This window comes from Ptychodera flava, chromosome 9, assembly GCF_041260155.1.
Source record: "Ptychodera flava strain L36383 chromosome 9, AS_Pfla_20210202, whole genome shotgun sequence".
NCBI lineage: Eukaryota > Metazoa > Hemichordata > Enteropneusta > Ptychoderidae > Ptychodera > Ptychodera flava.
The window spans coordinates 7,439,923-7,464,503 of record NC_091936.1 but is presented as its reverse complement, the minus strand read 5'-3'; the positions used below and the strand labels follow the sequence as shown (position 1 = coordinate 7,464,503).

Genomic DNA, 24,581 nt, shown 5'->3' with positions numbered 1-24,581 from the left:
CAATTCGATGAACTTACCGAGTTTAGCCAAGGCGTTGAGTGTTGACTGGTCGACGTATGGCAGGAGCAGGTCGGCTGGGGGTATTGCTGCTGAAGTGTTGCCCGTTGGCCCGGCTCTAGGTGGTGGATGCCATGGCGGTGCGTTGTGACCAGCTGGCTGGGCGGGTTGACTGAAGGGCGCGGCCATATTGCTTGTGTTGTTGTTATGAAGTGCGCCGCCGGCGGTGGAGTTATCCCGGATGTGCGCAGCGCCACCACTGGTGGTCAAGTCGGGTGGGGTAGCTGTGATGGTGGGTTGGTATTCATTAACGTGATTAGTGAGATGATTACCGGTACTTGGGTGTGCTTGAGTAGGTGGCGAGCTGGACTGAGCGGCAAGCGTCGCCGGCCCAGTGACGACGACGGAAGCAGGTGATAGTGCACCAACGACTGTATCAGTTGGCTGGACTTGCAAGTTGGATGTTGGGATGGGCGCCGTTGCTGTGGCGTTGCTGGTAGTTGGCTGCCGTAGCTCACGTCGGATTGAGTCAATGGCACTTGCAATGCCAGTTTCTATCAGTTTGGCGATGTGGTCTGACATACTTGGGTCGGCTGCCGCTGCGGCGGTTGTCGGCACGTCGACGGCAGGGTTGGTTGGTGTGGTTTCCGTCTGTACTGACTGGAGTAGGTATTTGTCGAGGTGCGCTGGGCGTCTCTTCAACCTCGTCGATGTACGGGTGGCCGCCCGGGCGTAGGCGCGGCCCTTGGTTTTCTTCGCTTTTGGCATGGTGAATTTTGCAGTGTGAACTTGAGTGTTGCAGAGGTTGAAATGGACGATATATAGCTTTGAGCACTCTGGCGTGCGCATGGATAGTGACGTGGAAAGGGTGATGTAATTTGTTGAGATAACGGTAATGGGCGGTTGGTAGATTAGGTTACGTCCCAAATGCATCTAGAAGTGATAGGGCAGGTGACGCATGGTGACCAATACGTGTCAAGGTCTAAACCCTTCCCCCGTCAGGCCTAGGTAAGAAATATTAGCAAAGCGTACGGTCCATATCGTCAGGATGGAATTCTAGATAGCTAAGCTACGAAGTCCCACCTATGAGATGCAAAACACAGATAGTTGATGACAAAAGCTAGGTTGTCAAGACGCAATTTTGACGATTTTTCCCGTCATACATGGCGTTTCAACATGGCGGCCTAGGATAACGTAGATGCGAAGGCAGCAGTCGTGGTAAGTTTTTACCGTTATTTTTATGTTTTGAAGTGAGAAATCGTGAAAAAAATGTATCGCCTTCCGGGTCAAATATCATGGAAAATGCCCTCGTGAAGTATTTTTGTCGAACGTTTGGTATTTTTAGAGAAGATAGATTTTAATTGCGGACTGCTGTGGGTCTACCAGCAGATCTGTGCGATATTGCAAATACTAATAGGAAATAGAGCAAACTTTGCATGAGTACCATTTAATAAGCTAGACCCTGCACATACGGTAATCTCAAAGATCAGATGGTAGAAGTCGCATGTTGTATACGACCAAGTCAACGAGTTGAGATCTAAATTGCACTGCACTGCATGTTCATCGAGCTGGCAAGCCAATGGCATAAGCTATGTTATGACTGGAGCCGGCGTGGAGGTCACAGACAAATTCATAACACACTCCATGTTACATGTAATATTTTTTACAAAAAGTAGTCATGTTGACGATTCCACGTTCTTCATGCACTCACATAATAGCAGATTATCAATTCACTGCCAGTAGAAGTATTATGCTATTTGCGAAAATGTTATTTTTATGAACTCTCTTTAATCAACAGACATATTGAACATGCCAGCCAGAAGAAAAAAAGGTTTACATTTGACTCTTGAGCGCCGTGGCAAGAATAAAAGAAAATTAACACCAGCTCCAAGCATACAAGGTATGGCTGATAATAAGTTATCAAACTTAGTGTTGATAATGTTATTATAATGTTATCTAACTTAATGACAAGTGCATGCAGTAATTATATTTGATTTATACTGCTATTTGTAATGAGTAATGTATTGAAGTATAAAATATTAAATATAAAATAATGTTTTAGAACTAAGATGACTATATAGCTTACAATGCCAAATGTTAAACTGCAGGCCAGGGGGGAATTAATTTTTAAGGTGAAATACTTATCATAGCGATGAGTTTTCAGCAATTTGATTATCAAGCTTTATATAAAACTCGAGTATGTAAAAAATTAGTATTTCCTGCAGTGTTTTACAACATAGGCGATGTGCATTTGTCATGTGACACACCATATATAATTTAGAAAATGGTCTGTTCATAATGTGTCCATGAAGGTGAAAAGACTAGTACTTTACTTGGTAATAGGATGGTGTAACCCCTGTAATTTTCATATAAGGGTAGATACTGTAAAGCAATATCATGGAAGGTGACATACTTAAAAACTCCTGAAATATTGAGAAATTGTGCAACTCTAAGGAAACTTCTTCTGGACTTGTAGAACAAAATAGCTATAACTTATTTAAAAGTCCATTTCAGAAAATTTGCTTTCCAACAAAATATTAAATTGTACACACACTGTCTGTCTTGTCCACAGGTGAGGAATCTTTTCATCTTCCCACTGAGCCTTTATGTCACAGCACTCCCAGTAAGATTAGAAAAGAAGACACAGGAGTTGAACAGGAGCACACAACTGAGCCAGAAAGAGATGTTGTTTGTGAACATTGCCATGTCCCTATGATATCATCCAGTACAGTTAACAGTGATGTATATGGTATTCTTTGTGCCAACTGTGGTTCAATTACCAAAATTTCAAACTCAACTGTAAGTGATCATTCAATCTGCCATCACTCTGTCCTTGTCGCTTATGAACTTTGTGAAAAGTGTGGCTCTTTGAATAATTATACCCACAGCCATTCTGGTATTTTGGATGGTCAGGTGTGTGAAAAATGTGGATTTGGAATTTCACATATACTGGAGGCAGGTGTTGGGAGTGCATCATATGTGCAGAAGAATAGTGGGTGTGATGAAAAAATAAGTGATCAAACTTCTTCTGGTGATTTCGTCAGTGAAGAAAAGGAAGAAAATATGTCCGGTATGCCAAATGATAATTCTGTTGATACACAGTTGCTTCGAAAGTGTGTCAATGTCCTGAAAGATTGTGAAACAGGTAATATCATTGAAGAGCTCATCATATCAATTGCAAATGGAGCACTAAAAGTGGATAGTCTCACATATTCTCTAATTATTGATACATTAAAGGCACTTAATTCTACCTCACTCACTGAGTTGCGTTACAGCAAATTGTCGAAATTGTATTGGAAAACATTTATGAACAAATTTGGTGCAGCCCCATTAAGATTTCTATCTGGCTGGAAGCATGCAGGGTCCCTTCTGCTTGGAACAAGTGAAAGAGGTCTTTTTACTGGTGAAGAAGCAAATATCATCTTCTCTATTCCAAACGAAAGTGTGTTAAAAGCATATGACCCCTTCAATGGTGCATGGCCAAATAGTATCCCACCAGGAATATGTACACAAGTGGTGGAAAGAATAGCACAGGCAAATACAAATAGCAGCATTTGTATATCATTTGACGGTAAAAAAGTGTCCCCAGGGCTAAGAGGAGATAGAGGAGATATTAATCTCCTTGGAAAGGAAGATGAAGTTGGTACATTGACACCAGAAGCACAGAAATTTCGTTACCAAGAGGAAATACAGAATGTAAATTCAGTTAAAGAATTAGTTTGCTCAGATTCACTCTCAGGGGATCAGTGTCTTCTAATAATCGAGAGATTACGGGCCCTTCTCACAGTATTAACAGAAAAGAAAGCTGTAACAAGAGAAACTTTATGGAAAAAGTCTTATGCACTTGAAAAGCTGAAAGGTCAAGCCAAGGGTGATCCAACGTCAACAAAATATCAGTATGCTATAAGTTTAGTGACTGCAAACATAGTGAAACTCAATGAACTTAATGCAAGTGGAGACAAAATCAGAGAAGCTGTTGGCCACATATGTGCAACATTAACAAACAGTCAAGATGTATGGCCTAAACTACCTGCTGTCAGTATATCAGATTGTTGGAGATATCATTCTTTACATGATATCGATATGTTGATGACATCTGGCATTCCTCAACTTGAACAGTTCTGCCAATACATCCTAAGTCTTGGGCTCCCTTTTGTAAAGCAAAGGTCAACTGTATGGTTTAAGGCACGAAAGGAAGTGAAAGTCACTGCCAGTACACTATATAATGCTGTTGGATGTGCTGGTTTAAAGGCCCAGAAAGAACACTATCGGCAAGCTGTACTTGGGTTTGAAAAGCCACCATATCCATCTGCTGTGCAGGAAGCTATGGATTATGGCAACAAACATGAAGTTTGTGCTTTAGCCACCATCGCTACAAAAGTCTTGCCATCAATATACCCAGACTGCTGTTTGCTTGAGGTTGGAGCCTTCAGAATTTCAGTTGGCACAGTTGACATAATCATCTCACCAGATGGATACATTTATTGCAACAAAAGCAATGAACAAATAGCTGCAGTGGAGGTTAAATGTCCAAAAAGTGGCAAGATACCAGATTACATTCCACAGCGTTATTACCTGCAAGTACAGGCCCAAATAAGAAGTAAAGAAAGCGTGCAGTGGTGCCTTTTTGGTGTATGGACAGAAGGTACCACCAAAGTGTTTCGAGTGGAAAGAGATAATGAAATTTGGTCACTTGTAGAACAAGAATTAAATGTGAACTATGGTGGCATTGGAACAAGATGTCCATCTAAACTATCAGAAACAGCAAAGGGAATAAAGAAGATGATTAAGGAAAATATTCCAAAACATTGTTCAACCATAGTTGAATTGGCATCTATACACTCATGCCTTTTCAGTGGTTCCAATGACAACATAGTTATTTCAGAGGAACACCCAGAGCCTTACACAACTTGTATCACTCACTCTAGTAATACAGTAGAAAGTGATCCTCAATTCATCATTAAATCATCACAGTCAACTATTTGTAATACACTCGAAGAAATTGTGTACTATTTAAAAGAACATTACCAGCTCTCACGAAAGAAGGCTACAGAAGTCATTGCATTTGTAGCGAGTAATACAGATCGAGTGTGGTCTTTTGATATTGCCTATGGAGCACCAGTTTGCTATTTCTTGAAAGGCTACAGTTTACCTAACAGTGTTATGAGAAACATACTTGAAGATGTCCTAGATTACTGCCATTCAAAGGGATTGCACTGTCCTGTTCAAAGTTTCGATGGCCAGTATGTATCTTTAATGCTAACCAGCAAGGATGGCAAACCACAAACACTCCTACAACTACAAAAACAGTTTTGGAAAGAGGTGAGCAGTATGACAAAGGCACAGCTCGTTTCAGATATTAAATGTGCTAACCATGTTTCTGACATCAGTGATGTAATCAGTATTACAGTTCAATCTGATGGAACTCGTGTCATCATTGTTGCACATAGAAATGCCATATGTCTGCCACAAACTGCTTTCAAGTACTTACAGAAAGAAACCCCAAATGCCAGAGAGTTTTCATCAAATTCAGAAACCTACATGTACCAGAGAACAGTCCAACAGATTATGGAGGACTTGCCAGAAACTGTTTCATCACTTGAGCAGGAAACGGTCCATAATTTGGAAAGCACAGATACAGAAAATGTTGTCATTACTACTGTTGGGGAATCAGTGCATGGAACAGATGAAGTGAACTATGCGGAAGGAGATGGTGAAGAATCCAGTAATGAAGATAATGCAGTTGACACGGCAATTGAAAGTGACCTTGATCCTAACTCATGCAACACAAGAACACTCAATTCTCAAGATACCTTAAATATTCTACATATTTTACAGGATGAATCTGGAAAATGGCATGACAAGAATGTTGAAGACTTACAGTGTAGCTTATCTAACTGTATGAATCTGGCAAGATTGACTGTGGCAGAGTTAAAAATTGTGCTGAAATACTTTAAGGATCATAAACATGAACAAGTAACCACATCTGGCCGAAAAGAAGAACTCATAAACAAACTAAAAAACATTCTTAATCTCACAGGAGATGTTCCTGCTCTGTATTCTAGAAATAGAAGATGTTCACCACTAACACTATCTGTACTTTGTCAGAAAGTGTTACTAGGCAAGAACTATCCAAAACTAGCTCTCTCAGTGGCATATTCAAATTGGATTTTCCCAAAACGAGTTGAGAAATGGCGCAATGAATCAAGAATTAAACATGGAATGATAATAGCAGAAGTCAGTGAATCTACCCCTATAGATTGGTTCTACATTCCAGAGTACTCTGCAACAAGGGAGGAGCTGTTTGTCAGGAAGATAGACCCTCATCACCTTTTAACAAGGCACCGTTCTGCTCTCTGTAAGAGAAGTATTGGTCAAGGAAGAAGAAGTGATTTCCTTGAAGTTGCTCAAGACAATGAAACTGCTTTAAAACTTGGAATGTTGGAGGACAGACTTGATATGCAAAGCACAGACTTTGCATTGATAACTTTTTCAGCAGAAGTTGAAAATGAGTTGCAGAAGAAAGGCTACACTGCTTCAGCCAACATGTGTAAACAGATCAGAGAATGGTTCCAGTCAGTAGATGACCCAGGAATTTCAGCAGTTCAACGGTGCAGAATGAAAATGAGGTTGGTTCTTATAAGAAACTATGGTGTTGTTTGTATCAGTACGTGAATCCAAATTTAGCTAAATGACCATATTATACTTGTATATTTTATCTGATCACATTTCCAATAACCATGCAGTACCAATCACCTGACAATAAAATTAAGTGACCAAATAACCAATTCTAGGTAATGTGGTTCTGAATGCCACACAAATAACATGACAAGTTAATTCACACAAAACATTCAACAATAATGACATTAAAAACATGCTTGCACAAAAAATAAAGAAGGAGGTTATGTAGCATTTATTTTACAATGGAATAACAAGGCATATTGTATCTAGAAATCCAAAGTGCACATTCTTGTATTAATACCTGGCTTAACAACTGATCATCAGCTTTTGAAAAAAACACATATTGGTTAAAGCATTTGCTTTATCTGGCCAATTGTCATGCCAGTAATATTAAACTGATGTATTTTTACAGTTGTATCTTTGTATTATAGTTACAGAGCAACCCTACTGTCAATGGTGAATTTATCTAGGTTTCCACCCCCTGGCATGTATGTGAAAGGTTATCCAACAGCATTATGGGAGTCAACAATAGCTAGTATCGATGCTGACATAATATTGTATGGGTTGGTTCGACGGCGTACTTATAACCAAAGAGCTGTAAGCAGCCAATTATGTGAAAGTTTATTCTCAAGCATATCAACAATGTCCTCTTCAAAGAATGGTGTTCCAAACTGCTGTGACCTTGAAACCAATTTTGCAAAGATCTGCGGAGAATTGGTGGTACGCTATGATCCAAACAGGTATTTAAAGCTCCTTAATTAAGTTACTCTTGACTTATTTTTTTTTCTGTGTATCAACAACAGTTTCCAGTTCACATCCACAAAGCATGTTGAAATATCCAGTGTTCAGCTTGTCAACTCAGTTCATATGTGTCCAGTCAGCATTGTTATTGTTGAAAATTATATTAAATTAAATCTGGACTATAATTCAATTTAACAATAACAATGGTCATTACAAATACATAGGCTGTGTTGACAAGCAGAATACTACACATTTTATCATGTTTTAATGATTTGAACCGTTAACTGTACATGATACACAGAACAAAATTTACAAGCATTTTAAAGTGAATTGTTACTATTGCATGGGGCTTCAGTGATAATTTTAATATTAGCTATATGTGTGCAATGAAGTGTCTTACATGTGTTTTTCTAATCACACTTTAGCACAGTTAAAGTATGTTCCAAATGTACTCCCTGTTTTTATTCAAATTTCAGTATGAATGTACGGTAGAGTGTTGGACAGGTACAGGAGATACATATGAATAATTTCATGTAATAAGTTTAAAATAAAACAACACATCTTTCTTACTGACAACTGTAGAGGTGAATGAAACATCTCTGAAAAATATTTGCAGGTTCAAATCACTTGCTGTTATCAGTTTTCTTTTCTTTTAAGCCAGGTCTCTTCTTGGTTTATGTATTCAATGTAACCATGCAATTTGTTTTATTTTGTGATGTCAGGGGTTTTCCAATCAGGTTAAGTTCATCAACCATATATCCTCAGCAGCAGTTGGATTTAGACAACAAATCAGCATATCAACCAGTGGTACCTCCAAACTATATTTCACAACTAACCATGAAGGTAAGTAATGCTTAAACTATAGTTTCAGTAACAACTGACAATAAAGATTTAGGTTTGCTATTGTCATGCTTTAGTGCCCTTTAAAACCTATAGTGGCCAATAAAAATGTGTAAATTTTGTATTTGATTGTAATACCTTGTGCTTGACATGTTTTAAATGCCCTTCTTTGGTAAGTTTAGATTGCTTGTCCTTTCAAGAATGAAGTGAAACACAATCTAAATAGTGGTCTCTAATAATTTTAGAGAAATGTGGCTTGTTGAAAATCAATAAATATTCTCCAATGTTACCTTCTACTCTTCAGACATACCAGCACTTTAATATTAAGGTGTGTGTGTGTGTGTGGGGGGGGGGGGGGGGTCCTACCTAAATTCTAAGAATTTTGTCATTTTTCTAGAAATCACATCTGTTGTAGGTGCAAGGATAAGGGGAAAAATGACCAGAAAAATGGGCGTTCCTGATCAACATGCCTGTTACAATTTGTGTTGTGGTATTTACACAGTTTTTCTATAGGGCATCTGTCAATGGATTATTTGTAAGAGTTTCAGGAACTTGACAATATTCCTAGAATATTTTCTGACATTTCTCAATGCAGTCTTTAGCAATGGCTTATTTTGCATAGCCCCTGGGTAGTCTACCACCTTAACAGTCTTATCAAAGTGTTAAAACACTTATTTCTATGTATGAGTATTTGAATTCCTTGTGACTGTGTCTCTATTTCTTTTTTACCAAGGACCATCCATTTGACAACGTTGACAGATGTAGAACGGCAAGGAGGAAACCATCTGGACTGTCTGGTTTTGATGAACCTGCAAAGGGTGTGACAGGTGTTCGCGCTTACCACAGGGTTAATGAAGGCAGAATAAGTGCTTTGATTCGACTTGGTAGGAGTGCCAGTACCAATGTATGATTGTCACTGTTGGGTCTACGCTACAACTTGTGTCTGGCCAATCAACTAATATGCTGTACAAATGCCCTCTTGTGTTACTATTGGTCTCGGTGCTTGTTGACATAAACCAGGAGAGCGAAGAAATTGACTTACAAGACTTGGCACTATTGAACCAATGAGAACTGGGTCATAATAACACTCGCTTAGTTTACAAAGATATCAGTTGAACAAAAGTGTTCCATCCGTCTTGACACAATTCTTTGTGACTGTACCAATGTAGAAATGTGTATACTAGGAGAATGATTTTGACAATTTAAGAGTAACTGAAACTACTGCTTCTCCATCATGGCTATGCAGATGTGTACAGTTCAAGGATACCCTATGGACACCTGTGTTATCTAAATTGCTTTTGCATACTTATTCAGTCATGAATAATAATGAGGTGTGACATATCATTCATGAATAATAGCCCATTTTCATGACCTCTGAGTGACCTCACATCCTGGTCTTTTTAGTGGTATGGCATCCTACAACATTGAGCTTTTCTCCCTTTTGTAACTGATTACATCTCATGTTTTGTTCTAGGATGATTGTGAATGCATAAATTTAATTTTATGGCTGACTGTTACCAAGTTTAGACTCAAAATGGTAAACGCATACCTAAAAAGCCAGGATGTAAAGGTCTCACAGGGGTCATGAAAGTTGCCTATTGAATAACAACAAAGTTGCTGCAAATGACACGTTGCACAGTACTGTAAATTTCCCATAATTCATTGCAATTTGTATCCTCAGAGATTCCCCAGAGAAGTCTACCAGGTCTCCCATGTGTAGACAAATTCATAGACTAGTTGTAAAAATTCTGAAAACGTACTTTTAAGAACACCATTCTTCTCAATTCTCATTTTAAATGATTTCGAAAATTATGCAAGATTGAGAGAGGAGCAGTGTTCCCGCTAAGGCTTATTTGCGCGCCAATTGCGCAGTGTCTCCGACTGCTCTCGCAGTGAAATTTCATGTTTTGCGCAACTTTAGTCTCAGTCATTTCGATCGGTAGTTTTGGAAACGATAACTCGGGGCGAAATGTGCGATCTCGGCGTAGATTTTACTTCCGCGTTTCGGGTTTAGCCCAGTTGCCACCAACGTTCATTGTACGTTGTGACGTACCTCAGTAAATTAGCATATACATGAACGGACCCAGCTGTGAGACAATAATCCGACGTATCTCAAGTTGCGCACCCTCTTGAAACCTCAGAGGGAACACTGGAGAGGAGATGGCATTTTTGTAAAATTTTCCACTGATTGTGTCTTCAGCCATACAGAATAATGTGATGGAAAGTAGGGAGACCAGTTGCACCTGTTTTTTGAAACAAAAGGATATTGATTTTTTCCAATGGAAATGACAAAAGAAATTTGCATTCTAAGTTTTCTCAGAGAATGACCCCTTCAGTTCGTCATAACATGCTGCCTAAAAAATATGGCATTTGTAGTACCTACAGAACATGACTTCCATGGTTTTTTTCATGGTTATTTTGAAACTTTTGCTGAAATTTCTAAACGTACTTTTACTGGATATTATTTAACAATTATTCTGATGCTGGACATTAGTGCTTACATGCAGAACTGCAAAAGTTTTTAGAAAAGTAACCTTCATGGATACAAATCAAAGAGAATTGTGGTAATTTATTGTACTGTGAGTTGTTTGGCTTTTGCAATCACATGGTTTTACATGTTCATTCCACCCACTCACACACACACACACACACACACACACACAACGAATTACTCAGAGAATATTTTCAGAAGCTTATAGTACCATGGGTATTTGGGTGGCCCTTTTCTTGCCTAACTCAGAGATGATACTAACTGTAATAAAATAGATGAAACTATTTTTAACACAATTGTTACCATTTTGTTCCAAAAATCTCAGAATCCCATGGATACTCTTTTTATGCAGTTCACCATGGGCTACCTGACCCAAATTTGCTGTTTTAAAACATCTGTGATCATATGTGACACCATTTTATTGGCAGTATTTTTAAGTGCTTGGATAGGAGTACATGCAGTTGACAAAACAAAGACAATGACAAAGTAAAAATAGACATCAAAATTACTTGGTTTTAATTCTTTAATAACTGCATAACATATGTTTGCAAACATCTGTACTTTGAAACAAAGTACAGACAACATGTAAAAAGTTTGAAACTGTAAATGATTACATTGTAACTGCAATAAAACAGTATGGAAAAATATAGAACAAAGTTGTATTTTAATTTGTCCACATAAATAAAATGTTAACTTTTCCAAATATAAAATGTTAACTCTTCAAATATAAAATGTTAACTCTGCAAATATAAAAACATTTTTTAACACTGTCTTGAACAACAATAAAACTTTAGAATATTTTGTGCATGATTCATCCATAAAAGTACAAAACTATCATCAACTATTTAACTAATCTTTATCAAATGATCATTCTCTTGAGATTCACATCACAGCCACAATACAGCTTATGATAAAATAAATCTACTGAACTGTCTTCCAAATTATCTGCATGCAAAATAGGACTTTAAAGTCCAGTCAATCTAAGCCAAAAAAGGGGTAAACCTAGGACTAATTGCAACAGAAATTATTTCTTCACCATGCATTTTGGAAAGGTCCTAGAAATAACATACTAAAAGTATAATAAAATCTAAGGGGTGCAACAGTGCCTAATTTGCATAAATGTAAAGGGGGCTCATGGGTATAAATTGTCGCTTATAGACGGTTTCTACTTAAAATATGTGGCTAAACATGCTTTTGATCTGGGTTTTTTGGCTTATTTGCCTCCTTTTTGGTCTAGGCAATGTTGTTGAAAATATTTTGTCGTCATACAAATATTCCTCATTTGCATAAATCCAATATGGCCGCCACAACACTTCACTTTTCTTAGTTTTTCTCGAATTAATAAATATTTTTAAGCTACTACTGACAGCAATAGAATAATTTTTTCATATTGTATTTTAGACAAGTCCTAGAATAACATACTTAAAGCCTAGTACAATCTAGAATTGTAAACAGTGCCTAATTTGCATAGATGTAAAAAGATTATGGGTACAAACTAAGTGCTGATAGAATGTTTCTGCTAAAAATAATTGGCTAAACATGATATGTTATGCAGGTTTTTGGCTTATTTGCCTTGTTTTTAGTTTAGGTAATGTTGATGGAAATATCTAGTCTTCATAGAAATATTCCTAATTTGCATAAATCCAATATGGCCGCCACAACCTTCACTTTTCTTTGTATTTTTCCCAATAACTATTTTTATGCTACTTCTGACAGCAATAGAATTATTTATCCACTGTTTATTTCAGAGAAGCCCTACAATGACATACTAAAAGCCTCGTACAATCTAGAAATGTAAACAATGCCTAATTTGCATATATGTAAAAAGATTATGGTTACAAACTAGGTGCTGATAGAATGTTGCTACTAAAAATATTTGGCTAAACATGATATATGCGGGTTTTGGGCTTATTTGCCTTGTTTTTGGTTCAGGCAATATTGATTAAAATATTTGTCGTCATAGAAATATTCCTTTTTGCATAAATCCAATATAGCCGCCACAACACTTCGTTTTTCTTTGTATGTCCCTAATTAATAACTATATAAGCTACTTCTGACTGCAATAGAATTAAATTTTCTTTGTGTATTTTAGAGAGATCCTAGAATGACATACTAAAAGTCCAATACAATCTAAGATTTATAACATTACCTTATTTGTATAGATATAAACGGAATATGGGAGCAATACATTCACTGATAAAAGAAATATGCATATTGAATTGAGAAAAATGCGACATTATGTTCAAGTAATGTATGCATTTATCTTAATTTTTGTCCAGGCAATATTTTTGAAGAAGATATATTCCTAATTTGCCTAAATCAAGTATGGCTGCCACTGCATTTCACTTAAAAATTATATTTAATCTATACAACAAGTAGTTTTTGTTTCCACTCTGTATTGAACGTATAGAATGACAAACAAAATGACTGTTAAGTGGGGAGACAGTGCATAATTTGAATAAATATAAAACTTAGAAAAGGGAACAAAATCGCTGCTGTTAATAGATTTCTTAAAAATATATTCAGCAAATTAATATTTAATTCAAGCAATTTCATTATTTAATGTACTTTTTGTGTTTCTAGGCAATGCATAAAATCATTTAAGATTCCTCATTTTACATAACTGCAATGTGCCCCTCCTACCACTTTACTTTTCCCTTTTTTGACCTATAGTATAAATGACTATATATAATGTTAAAAAACAACGGAGATCATTAGAACTAAATTTTAGTAGGGTCATGGAAGTTACATATCTCAAGTTTAAAGGCCTGAGTTGGCACCAGATTTTCTCATCAGAAAATTTACCCGCATGATTGCAATTTCAATGGAAAACAAAAGGCTCTTACACCTCAATCATTCTCTTACAGACTAGAACAAAGGCGATCCCAGGGATCGTGAAAAGCGCATTTAATGAAGTTGTGCATAAGACAGCTAATTTACCCAAATGCTAAATGGGTCATAGATGCTATACAAACCTGGTGCTGATAATCTATTTACGAAAGTGATTTAAGAGATAAGCTGACAATGTAATGACGATGTAACATCATTTTCTTGTTTTTAGTTCAGGGAATGTTTTCAAATATATCTTACAGCGATAAAAAAATTCTTATTTGCATTTGTCCAATAAGTCAACCATGTTACTTCCTTTTTCTAATTGGAACATGAATTATTTCTTCACCTTAAATACATAAAAGGTCCAAGAATGGTATATTCAAAGCCTAATACAATCTACATTGTGGAAAGGACTAATTTTAAAAGATTTTATAGGAAATGCCTACACTGTACTTAATGTAATAATTGAAACTTGAAAGGTTTTACAATATCGTAAAGAGAGATTGGAAGTTTTTACTAACATTGCTAAATATATTTTACCTAACTATGAGCGATTCCTCATGTAAATCATATATGATGATCATTAAAATAATTTTCTTTAATTTTTCAAATTGACGTCAACTTATTTTAATTAATTATGTTATCAGTAAAATGAGAACTTACATTAAGAGACTCTCCTTGTTTAAGTTTTTTAATAATTTAAATTCTTCCTATCGAAAGATGTCCATTTTATAACTTGAATGAACATTTTGCTCAGTACAAAGAAATTGACATGGTTATTTATTTTCTGTGTATTTTAACTCATTTTAATGATTATATACTAATAGGGCCTACAGAATGAAAAGCCCTGTAAAAATAAACAATGATTGATTCGTATAGTTCGTTTCAATTATCTAGAGAATTTGCATAATGTCAATAACATTGGGACTTACTGGAAGATTTGGATTTTCTTAATGCATACCAAAATGCTTGGCCAAATAACCAACACTTTGTACAAAGGGAGGCTGAAGAAAATTTGCATTTCAGCTCTATTTTCTTTTATTTTCACCCTTACCCGTAATACTAATATAGATTAAGTGTGGATAAAATGTAATTAAAGACCAGGTTGTGTGGTCACTGGTAAATCAGATATACTTTTGACTGTGTGCAACTTGCCTGTTCATGCCACATACAGAAATTTATGATAATAATGATAAATAAATTATAATGATCATGATGATATAGAGGTACAATTGTTATACTCTACTGCCAATTATCATGAAATATGGATTAGGAAAGCTGTTCCTTTATCAGCTGAAAGACATTACAATCGTCAAAGGACACTGCATTTCACAAAATTTTGAAATTTCTTGAAGACAACAATTGAAAATTAATATAAAGTAATATAGTGGACTGAAGAGAGAGATTTCCTGTTAAATCTTACCGTACACAGCCATAGCATTTGAGGAAAAACTGAAAGAAATCTGTTGACTGAATTATGATAATCTAAATCACTGGTAAAAGCAAATCTAGATACTTTTCATAATGTTACATGGTCTAGCTGCTCTTTCAAAGTTTCATGACCGTGAAACAAGAAAACCAAGATGTGAAGGGATTTGCATCACAGAAGCTGCCGTTAACGAGTTTGTCAATTAGGATACCAAATTTTGACATCAAATTATCATAAAATTGTTATCCTGTATTTTGAACCTTATGGAAGTCTCACCTCAGATTGGCCAGACTCTCAATTCCTTGAGTGATCGATCTTATTGGTAATAATACAAAAGTCTAATAATCTGCAAATGGGAAGTCCATCACATAGCAGCCCGATGAGTGATACTTGCACATCTAAGATCTGATATGATACGCAGTACAATTATATCATCCTATGCTTCACATCTTTTCATTGAGTAATCCTTCCCCATACTTATAGGTTCTACAATGAACTGCAGCAGCATGAATAACCCCGACAGAAAGCAAAATATAGACTTTCTGTTGTCAATGAAATGATTCTGGCTGTAAACAAATGAACCACCTAGAGGAAGATGTAAACAGAGAGGAAGAGGAAAATCTTGATATGATAATGACCATCATAATAATTGTCATCACCACTACCATCATGGTGATTCAAATGATGTTCGTATTTATGATAGTTTAATAATGAGAAGGATGATTCACAGGCACAACTGTTAAGTGTGGTGATCCATTTATTAGTAACTGAATATTTCCATCGTCATTGAAGATAATGACCAAAAGCATAAAATATTCCTTCAAAAATTTTACTGCAATTGAACATGTTGTAGGAGAAAATGACTTAAAATGACAATTGATGTCAAAAACTTGAGCACGTCCAATGATTTTTTATGAATAACCTTATCGTCGTAAAAGAAAGAAGAATATCCAAAGAAAGAATTCTGATTCCTTTTATTTAAACACTAACTCTCTGAAACTCTTCTCTTTATTCATTGCATTTCTGAATAACCAGAAAAAGTCAATGGAAGCTATTGTAGGCTTATTGTATACAGAAGACCGTTTGTGTCAATTATGCAAATTAGGCATTTTGTATTAAAATATGCAAATTATGCATACAAATTAGGTCAACCTCTTTGTTTTAGGTAATTCTTGCAAAACCTGAACAATTTCATAGAGAAAAAAATTGTTTAAATATGAACTTAAACATTCATTTTGTCTGAAATAGTGGAAAACTGTGAACATATGCAAATTACTTAATTTGCATATTCTTTATTGTTCAAGACATTTAGAAAATTACTTATTGAACCTTACTAAATTGTGTTGCAATGAAAAAGTCACTTGAATTCAGTTTACATGCCCAAAATGTGAGTATAGCAGTCATTTTAAAGGCGATATATAGCTAATTTGAATATATGCAAATTTAACCAATTTGCACCCCTTATATTTTTCTATACTTTTAATATGTCATTAGTGAGACCTTTCCAAAGGTCATGGTGAAGAAATAATTTCTGTTGCAATTAGTCCTAGGTTAAACCCTAAATTGACTGGACTAGGACTTTAAAGGACCACAAAGCATGGACATGTCATGCCAAGCTTTTGCTATTTTCATGACGTTTTCAGACCACATCAGCCCAAATGCTAGAATATGATTTTTCTTTCACACAGCTTGACTTTCTCTTTCCGTGTCGTGTTAAATCTCCCTGAGTTTTGAAGCCTGAGCCACATAGCTGACAAATAAAAAGGGGTAACAGTGTGTGTTTGTGAGCAATGTGCCTTTTCAGGTCAGATTTTCTTTTACTTTCAAAATTACAAGTACTGCACTTATGAGGCTTATCTGAAGAGTGGGTCTCCAAATGAGATTTGAATCGTGATTTCATACCAAAAGGCTTCTCACATATTGGGCAAATAAAATTCACTTCATGGGATGATTTTTCATGCTGCTTTAAAGACAATTTGGATTTGTACTCTTTTGAGCATGTCGGGCACTTGTGAGTCTCAGAACCATGATTTTGCTCATGCCATTTTAAACCACGAAAAGTGCGGGGTTCAAAGCCACATAACTTGCACTTCTTAAGGCCATTGTTGGTATGTACACATAAGTGTTCCAATAAACACCTTCTCTCAGAAAAACCTTTCCCACAATCACACACATAGGGGTACAGACCCGAATGTTTTCTACAGTGTTTTCTCAGACCAGTTTTGGTCTTGTAGACCTTTGAACATGTATCACATACATGAGCTTTATCCCGTGTGCGAATATGTAGATCCAAAGGTTTATCCAGTGCCTGAGTCTGTAGATCCAAAGGGTTATTTGGTGCCTGGACCTGTAAATCAGTAGAGTTATCCAGTGCCTGGATCTGTGGTTCAGTAGGGTTATCCAGTGCCTGGATGTGTAGATCAATAGGGTTATCCGGTGCCTGGATCTGTAGATCAGTAGGGTTATCCGGTGCCTGGATCTGTAGATCAGTAGGGTTATCCGGTGCCTGGATCTGTAGATCAGTAGGGTTATCCGGTGCCTGGATCTGTAGATCAGTAGGGTTATGTGGTGCCTGGATCTGTAGATCAGTAGGGTTATGTGGTGCCTGGATCTGTAGATCAATAGGGTTATCCGGTGACTGAATTTGTAGATCAGTAGGGTTATCCGGTGACTGAATCTGTATATCAATAGGGTTTTCTGATGCCTTCATCAACCAATCAACTTGTATGTCGGGTTCCTGTAAACCTACTACAACTTCATGTCCTTGAAATGGTAATGTATCAGCCTGGTGATGACCAACAACATCTATGTCACAATCACTGCAATCTGACTGCCGAGAAGACTCATCATGCGGCGTAGCGGCTTCAATATTTAACAACAACTGCATTGCCTCTATTAAAAACAATTGAAAATGAATAACAATTAATTGAGCAATACTGAAAATCAAGTTATCATCAGGACAGAGTCCATGATGCATGTAGCTTTATTCTGCTAATTAACTACACTGAGAGTATACCACGACTGAAATTTTCCATAAAAATAATAACAGTAATAACACCAATGTCATGCCATATACATTGTAGCCTATATGGGCTGTGGTATGTCCATAATTGGCCATACTATGCAGGCAGCTGTACGTGTTACAAGGGTTCACCAGACTGAGGATAATATTCTATCAAGACAACTTTTAACTACAGGACTATCAATGAGATCGCTGAACAAACCGGGACCTTCTCAACCATGTTCGCCCGAGAACGCTGCTAATGCCATAACGATAGTAAAAGGGGAAAACTTACCTTCACTGTTTGGACTGCTGCTGGAGGCCGCCATGTTGAAACGCCACCTAAATTAATGTATCCACTACTGAAAAGGGGCTTGTTCTGAAAAAAACAATAGAACGATACAACTGAAAAAACTAATGAGTTGGTATAAAGCCTTGTACCATACCGTGTACCATACTTGTACTGATACGCACGTGGTTTTCTATGGATATCGCACAGATCTGCTGAGCAGACCCACAGCAGTCCGCAATTAAAATCTATCTTCTCTAAAAATACCAAACGTTCGACAAAAATACTTCACGAGGGCATTTTCCATGATATTTGACCCGGAAGGCGATACATTTTTTCACGATTTCTCACTTCAAAACATAAAATAACGGTAAAAACTTACCACGACTGCTGCCTTCGCATCTACGTTATCCTAGGCCGCCATGTTGAAACGCCATGTATGACGGGAAAAATCGTCAAAATTGCGTCTTGACAACCTAGCTTTTGTCATCAACTATCTGTGTTTTGCATCTCATAGGTGGGACTTCGTAGCTTAGCTATCTAGAATTCCATCCTGACGATATGGACCGTACGCTTTGCTAATATTTCTTACCTAGGCCTGCCGTGTCCCTCCAAACGTTAACAATGATTATAGCAAAGCCATAATCACCCATTCAATTTGAGTACAAGAAACAACGGATATGTTGATGGTATGGTATATAAGTCAATGTATACGGGTTATTGTGGAAATATTCATGACGTGACCTGAACACATGAGCGGCATGCTTTTCATGTACTGTTCGACGACTTTCTTTGACAAGTTGTGCAAGAAGCAACGGCTTGTAAAATAAAAAATCACGGTCAATCAAATGGTTGTGAAAACCAAAATTTGACTCTCCAGGTGTTTTTAATTCTAATCATGGACACACGTCCATGTTCTAATCCGTGTTGGTGCTGTAAACAGATCAAGACATTGCAGGCTTCTCTCCGGATGGCTCGCCCTTGCTCATTAGTCGACCATGGTTCCATGGTAATAGTTATGGCTAAGCTATGCAGTATATTAAACGGAAAATATCAAGAGAGTACCCCCGCACTGCTCTGCGTACGATGCTGTGTATTCCCAGCGTACACCAACACACAGCATCGTATGCAGGGCTATCCCCTCCTCCCCCCCCCCCCCAGGCCAAATTTGCCAGCCACAAACTGCTGCTGAGAAAAGCCAAGCGAATATGGGAACCAATCTATATAAAGCCATGAGAAAGTAAAGTTTATGGATAAAGCAAATGTAACATTGAAACTGCTCCGTGTTAATTAGGCGGATTAGCCAATAATCTGAAAACCAGGGATCCGGATCCAGGACTACCATTTCACTTCAAAGCTATTTTTTGTTTTTGTCTGTGTTCATGATCACATGACTGGTGTTCGGTAGGGCCTGCACCCTACTTCATAGCAAACTGCACAAGTGAAAGTGTGTTTCAAGTGATAGCTAACAAAGTTTTTTGCACATTATCTTCTCCTCATAGATCATCAAAACTCCCGTGAGCGTTAAGCTTTGGGTCAAAATTGTCAAAATTGTATTGGTGAAAAGATGATAACCTTTCATAGACCCTCATACAAAAGATCGACGGTCACAACAACAATTTAGCAAGTTCAGTTGTCTGCGACAGAGGTACTGTATATACTGTTACAACTCTCCATTACTACCTCCATGGTTAAACAGGATTTTAGCGACATGCTACAATGAATAACTTAAATTGTGTAACCGTGTCTGTTTTACCATGGGACCCTGTACCAAGGGATTACAACTAAAGTTATATCGGTCCTACGCTGCACTGTTGACTGCGGCTTACCAAGAGAACGGTTTATAACTTTGATATAGCTCCATACCAGTGAAAGCAAAGGCGTTAGTGGGCTTGGTAATCTGATCGATAGTCTGCTCGATCTGTCGATCGCGTACTCGTTGCTCTGCCCTCCGATCGCAACTTTAATAGGTGCGAACGATGTAGTGTAAAACCGAAACAAAAAACAGCGAAACCTACATTTCCTTAATACATATAGTTTTCCTGCAGGTCATGAAAATGTATAAAAAACCACAATAAACAACATTTGTCTTCAGAGTTTATTTTCCGTGCAAATTTTTAGGGATCTACTTTTTGTTCAAACTCGCGCATCGTTATTACGAACTTTATGTAATGGGGCTTCATTCATAGATTCAATGTGACCGAGGCGACTGCCATGCACTTGGCAACAGATAAAGCGCTTATTACAGCTGTGACGCGCTTGGCAAGACAATGCGGCTGTTGCCACGCATGTGGCATTAGATAATGCGGCTTTCTTGCCACTAGCATTACAGTATGTGTCAATTACTCTACCCCACACCACAGTCCCTCCACAAACCGCGCCAAACGATATACAGCCTTAGGCTGCGTTCAAAAAAAACCAGTTAGGGTGGGAGGGTGGAGGAATTCAGTAGGGATTCGAAAATTTTGGGGGTAGTAGAGCAGGACTTGAAAGTTTTGCTCTACCTACAGGGGGGCCTGAATATTTTTGGTTCCTCTTTTTTACGATTCCAAGTTTTGATGGGTAATGCAATGAAAATTTAATAACATTTTAATGTCATCCGATTGTTCTAATTTATATTTATTTATTGATTTTTTCGTATTTAAACTTCAATTGTTAGCCTGATGCAAATGCAACGCGTTTCACGCAGAGCTTCGTTTTTGGGGCCACAAGCTCGACTAGTTTCGTAAGATCTATTTTTGTGGTTCCAGCCAGAATCATGATCTTTCTTTAGGTGAATAGCTAATATTATGAATATTTTGTTGTTTCTGGCGAATAAAGATATGTTTATTTATGAAGGAGCAAGCAGTTTGTGTTGTTTCTTGAAGGTGTTATATTCTGCAGCATGGAAAGAGACAATGTTGTGCTAGGTTTGCTTAGTTATCTAGGAGTTCAAACGTTGATTACGTCGGATGTGTGAAAGGAACATGTCATTTTGTAGAGTACTTCTGGCTGGACAAAGCTGGGATGCGAGGTAAATGGGCTGAGTGGTCTGCAGTGTGCAGGGGATTTCCCAGTGAAACAGCTAGGAATTTTGCATCAGGTGCATGAGGTTAATTTTATTGCATCAAGTTATGTTATCAATATGATCTTATAATTAGCATTCATAAGACATTTTCATTTTTTGCAAGCATAACCTTGTAAATATTAGAATTGATTATGTTGCAACAATTACTGTTTCATTTTTTGCAATAAATTTAAGTCTGAGATTCATTTTAGATGATTGTTGTTTTTGTTGTTTTATGTAGCTTGCAAGATTTCTATCTACATCAGCTGTTGTCTGTGTTTCAGATATTTTACAATCCTGCTTTGTGTAGCTCCATCACATAGAGGACCAAATAGGCTATTCCGTTGGATGATATCTGCCCCTGTATCTGCAAAATTTGATGAAAGCCGATTTAAATTTGAAGAATGGTCAAAATAATTATTCCCCCATTACGGTTCATATTAAACTGGTTTGTAAGCAAGCCATACAAAGCCCTAGAGAGGCATGCCTGCAAGCCAGTTTATAATGGCTTGTTGGTAAACCAGAGGAATTCTCAAAGTGGCTTGCCTGTAAACAAGAATTCGTTAGAAATGGGTTTGTCGGTAAGTCACATTGCACTAATATTTGCTTATCTTCAAACCAGATGGAACCAGAATTGGCTTACTGTTGAGCCAAAGAAGTGTGATATTGATTTATAAATAAGCAACTGGTTAGCATTATCTGGTATATGGGCAATAGCAAAGCCTAATTCATACTGTAGTGGGTTGCCTGTAAACTATTGTTTAGTAATAACTGGCTTACTGGCAAGCTGAAGTGATCTTGGAATGGCATGTATAATATATGCCATATCATGTATAGAGTTAGCTTGCATACAAGCCATTTAATGCTTAGTTTGGCTTGCCCGTAAGCCAGAATTGAAAACCAAAATGGCACGCACGGAAACCAGACTTGGCATGCCAGAAAGCCAAAAATAAGCTAAATTCACAAATCGAAACAATCCGTTTACTGAAAAACAAGCCGGTTTATTTTTGGCTTGAATTTAGCTGGCCGGCAAACCAGAAAAATTTGCAATGTCGGAGTCGCATATGTAAAACCACGGAATAAACTATGAGTGTATCTATTTATCCAGCTATGTTTGTACGCACATAGAGCCAGTCGACGTTAGGGACACAAAAAAAACACGAGGAGCAAACAGGTAGTGGTTTGAACACAATCAATGTACCCGCTACTTCACCACTGTCTGTAACTCCGCGCTTTGAACATAGCTCGTAACAAGGAACAGTGGAAAGCACGTGGGATGTGTAGACCTATAACAGCCACTAATGTGGTTTGTGGACAGTAAAGATTTTGCAGATAAGGGGAGAACCATTTGATTTTTTGTTGGGGGGGGGGTATGGAGGAAATGGGTATGGGAGCAAATTTTTTTTCCTGTCACAGTGACAGCAATTTTTTTTTTCTACTGTCAGAGCTGCATCAATTTTTTTTTTTCAAATGGAGTAGCAATGCAATTTTTTTTAGCGACGAAGTTACGTAACTGAGGAAGCTTATAGAGTTGGGAGAAGCAAAGTTGACGTCACTTCCATCAACAACTTCCGTAAAACTATTTTGTCACACCACGTGATCAGTGTTATCTAACGACTGCAGCATACCATTCATGCTGCACACTCACCAATCTGATTAAAATCAGATGTAGAGTACGGCGACGTCTCTGTACTTGCGCGGCTTTCTCTTGCTGTCGCCTCTCACTACATCTGACCAACTCCCATAGAAGGTCGCGTTCAAATCACGCGCTCTGGCCAGAACAGCCGACCTATCAGAAGGCGCCTTACAGAGAACAATAGGTATGACTCGCAAGCGCTGGGGCATGCATATCACGAAAATCAAAATGGCATTAAAGTGTGTAACCGAGCCATCCACCCAGTTGTAAACACTTGCGCACGGCGAATTTTAAAATCGCCTGTGTGTAATTTTAATGTTGAAACATGCCTTTCATTAATAACTGTGCAAACGGAAATCACGCGGACAGACTTTGAGACCAGCCCTGTGTACGATGCTGTGTGTTCCCGGCGTAAAGTACGGCCTCCCTCTACAGCCTGGCCCTGCCGACCCTCATAGGAATACACAGCGACATCGGTACACGGTCCTGATTTGGACCGCCCACGAAAAGCTTCCTTCGCCAGAATAACTATATAACGCCATTATATACGATCTTCAAGATATGGCCTGTTCCTGGACAACTGACCGACCGTGAATCGCTGGTAAACTATTAACGGTTTGGGGCAATAGCAAACTTTTTTGAATAGAAGAGAGGTCGACGTCGGCCAGGGGGATAATTCCGAGAACTCGGCCAGTTACGAGCTCGGCCAGCTGGAGAAGTCAGCCAGTAGGCGAACTCGGCCAGTAGGAGCATGGTTATATGATGAGACTACAGTGTTCTTCTATTTTCTAGGTTTCGCCAAAGTTACAATGTGAAAGCAATGCCAATACCGGGTGCCAATATCATTCAAGAGCGTGATGTTTGCAAACTTACTTCCTTGCTTCAACGCTAACTACAAGATGACATTGCCGCATGCCGCACACTGTGGTACATCTTGTTTTGCTTTCCATTAAACCTACGATTTACTCCCGTCAAACCATAACCTAAACCGTTATTCATCCATGGAGGTCTCTCCTTCTACCTCCATGATTCATCCAGCGATCAACGTCGTCGTCATTATTGCAAATTTGTATCTCTCGATCGTACGCTCTACTCGATCTGCAGAAACGTTGAGGCCGACCAATTTAATAGTGGAACGTCTTCTCGTTGTTTTCTGAATGTTCAACAGAATAACATCAAAATACTAAAATTGGCGTGCGTATAAAAGCATATGTTGACTGTGAATGGAAAATGTACGCAATCATATGTAAGTGGCCGACCTCTCCCACTGGCCGAGTTCGTCGCCGCGGGCACTGGCCTAGCCCTGCGTACAGGTCTGTGCGTTCCGGGCGTACAGAGTTTACGAAGGGCTTGCACTGGCCACAGTTCCTCTATCCACGCCGACCACTCTGGTTCAAATTTTGTTGCAGTCTTTGAGCATGTTGAGTGAGCGATTGAGTGACTCGGGTAGACATACATCGGAATCGAGCTGCTTTCGACCGAAAGTAGTTAGAAAAGGTAGTTTTTCGTGCGCGGTCCAAATCGGGACTGTGGTCGCTGTGTATATTTCGCCTATCAGCAGGGCTGTGGGATATGGTGGGAGCAGGCCGTGGATTTGC

The 24,581-nt window shown here is 38.0% G+C and overlaps 2 protein-coding genes across 4 annotated transcripts; one reads left to right on the top strand and one right to left on the bottom strand.

The window, feature by feature from the left end:
• The first annotated feature begins 201 nt into the window (after positions 1-201).
• On the top strand, positions 202-11,412 carry LOC139139895 (uncharacterized). Of its 3 annotated transcripts, XM_070708863.1 has the most exons (6): positions 202-1,215; positions 1,796-1,897; positions 2,570-6,626; positions 7,110-7,418; positions 8,142-8,262; positions 8,993-11,412. In XM_070708863.1, the coding sequence occupies exons 2-6, from the start codon at positions 1,807-1,809 to the stop codon at positions 9,167-9,169; spliced, it is 4,755 nt and encodes a 1,584-aa protein (XP_070564964.1). In that variant the 5' UTR covers positions 202-1,215; positions 1,796-1,806; the 3' UTR covers positions 9,170-11,412. The 3 variants fall into 3 exon arrangements, with proteins under 3 accessions (XP_070564964.1, XP_070564963.1, XP_070564965.1); XM_070708862.1 differs by lacking the exon at positions 202-1,215 and having other exon boundaries at positions 1,261-1,897; XM_070708864.1 differs by lacking the exons at positions 202-1,215; positions 8,142-8,262 and having other exon boundaries at positions 1,261-1,897.
• A 4,930-nt stretch (positions 11,413-16,342) lies between these two features.
• On the bottom strand, positions 16,343-18,861 carry LOC139139894 (zinc finger protein 878-like). The gene is made up of 3 exons (XM_070708860.1): positions 18,684-18,861; positions 18,308-18,391; positions 16,343-17,903 (listed from the first exon to the last, which is right to left on the bottom strand). The coding sequence occupies exons 2-3, from the start codon at positions 18,339-18,341 to the stop codon at positions 16,651-16,653; spliced, it is 1,287 nt and encodes a 428-aa protein (XP_070564961.1). The 5' UTR covers positions 18,342-18,391; positions 18,684-18,861; the 3' UTR covers positions 16,343-16,650.
• Between the last annotated feature and the right edge of the window lie 5,720 nt (positions 18,862-24,581).

Coding starts and splice junctions, on each gene's coding strand:
- LOC139139895 (XM_070708863.1), top strand. CDS start 1,807: ATGCCAGCCAGAAGAAAAAAAGGTTTACATTTGACTCTTGAGCGCCGT. Junction 7,419..8,141: donor GTACGCTATGATCCAAACAG/GTATTTAAAGCT, acceptor TTGTGATGTCAG/GGGTTTTCCAATCAGGTTAA. Junction 8,263..8,992: donor TTTCACAACTAACCATGAAG/GTAAGTAATGCT, acceptor TTTTTTACCAAG/GACCATCCATTTGACAACGT.
- LOC139139894 (XM_070708860.1), bottom strand. CDS start 18,341: ATGGCGGCCTCCAGCAGCAGTCCAAACAGTGAAG. Junction 17,904..18,307: donor CAGCAGTCCAAACAGTGAAG/GTAAGTTTTCCC, acceptor TGTTTTTAATAG/AGGCAATGCAGTTGTTGTTA.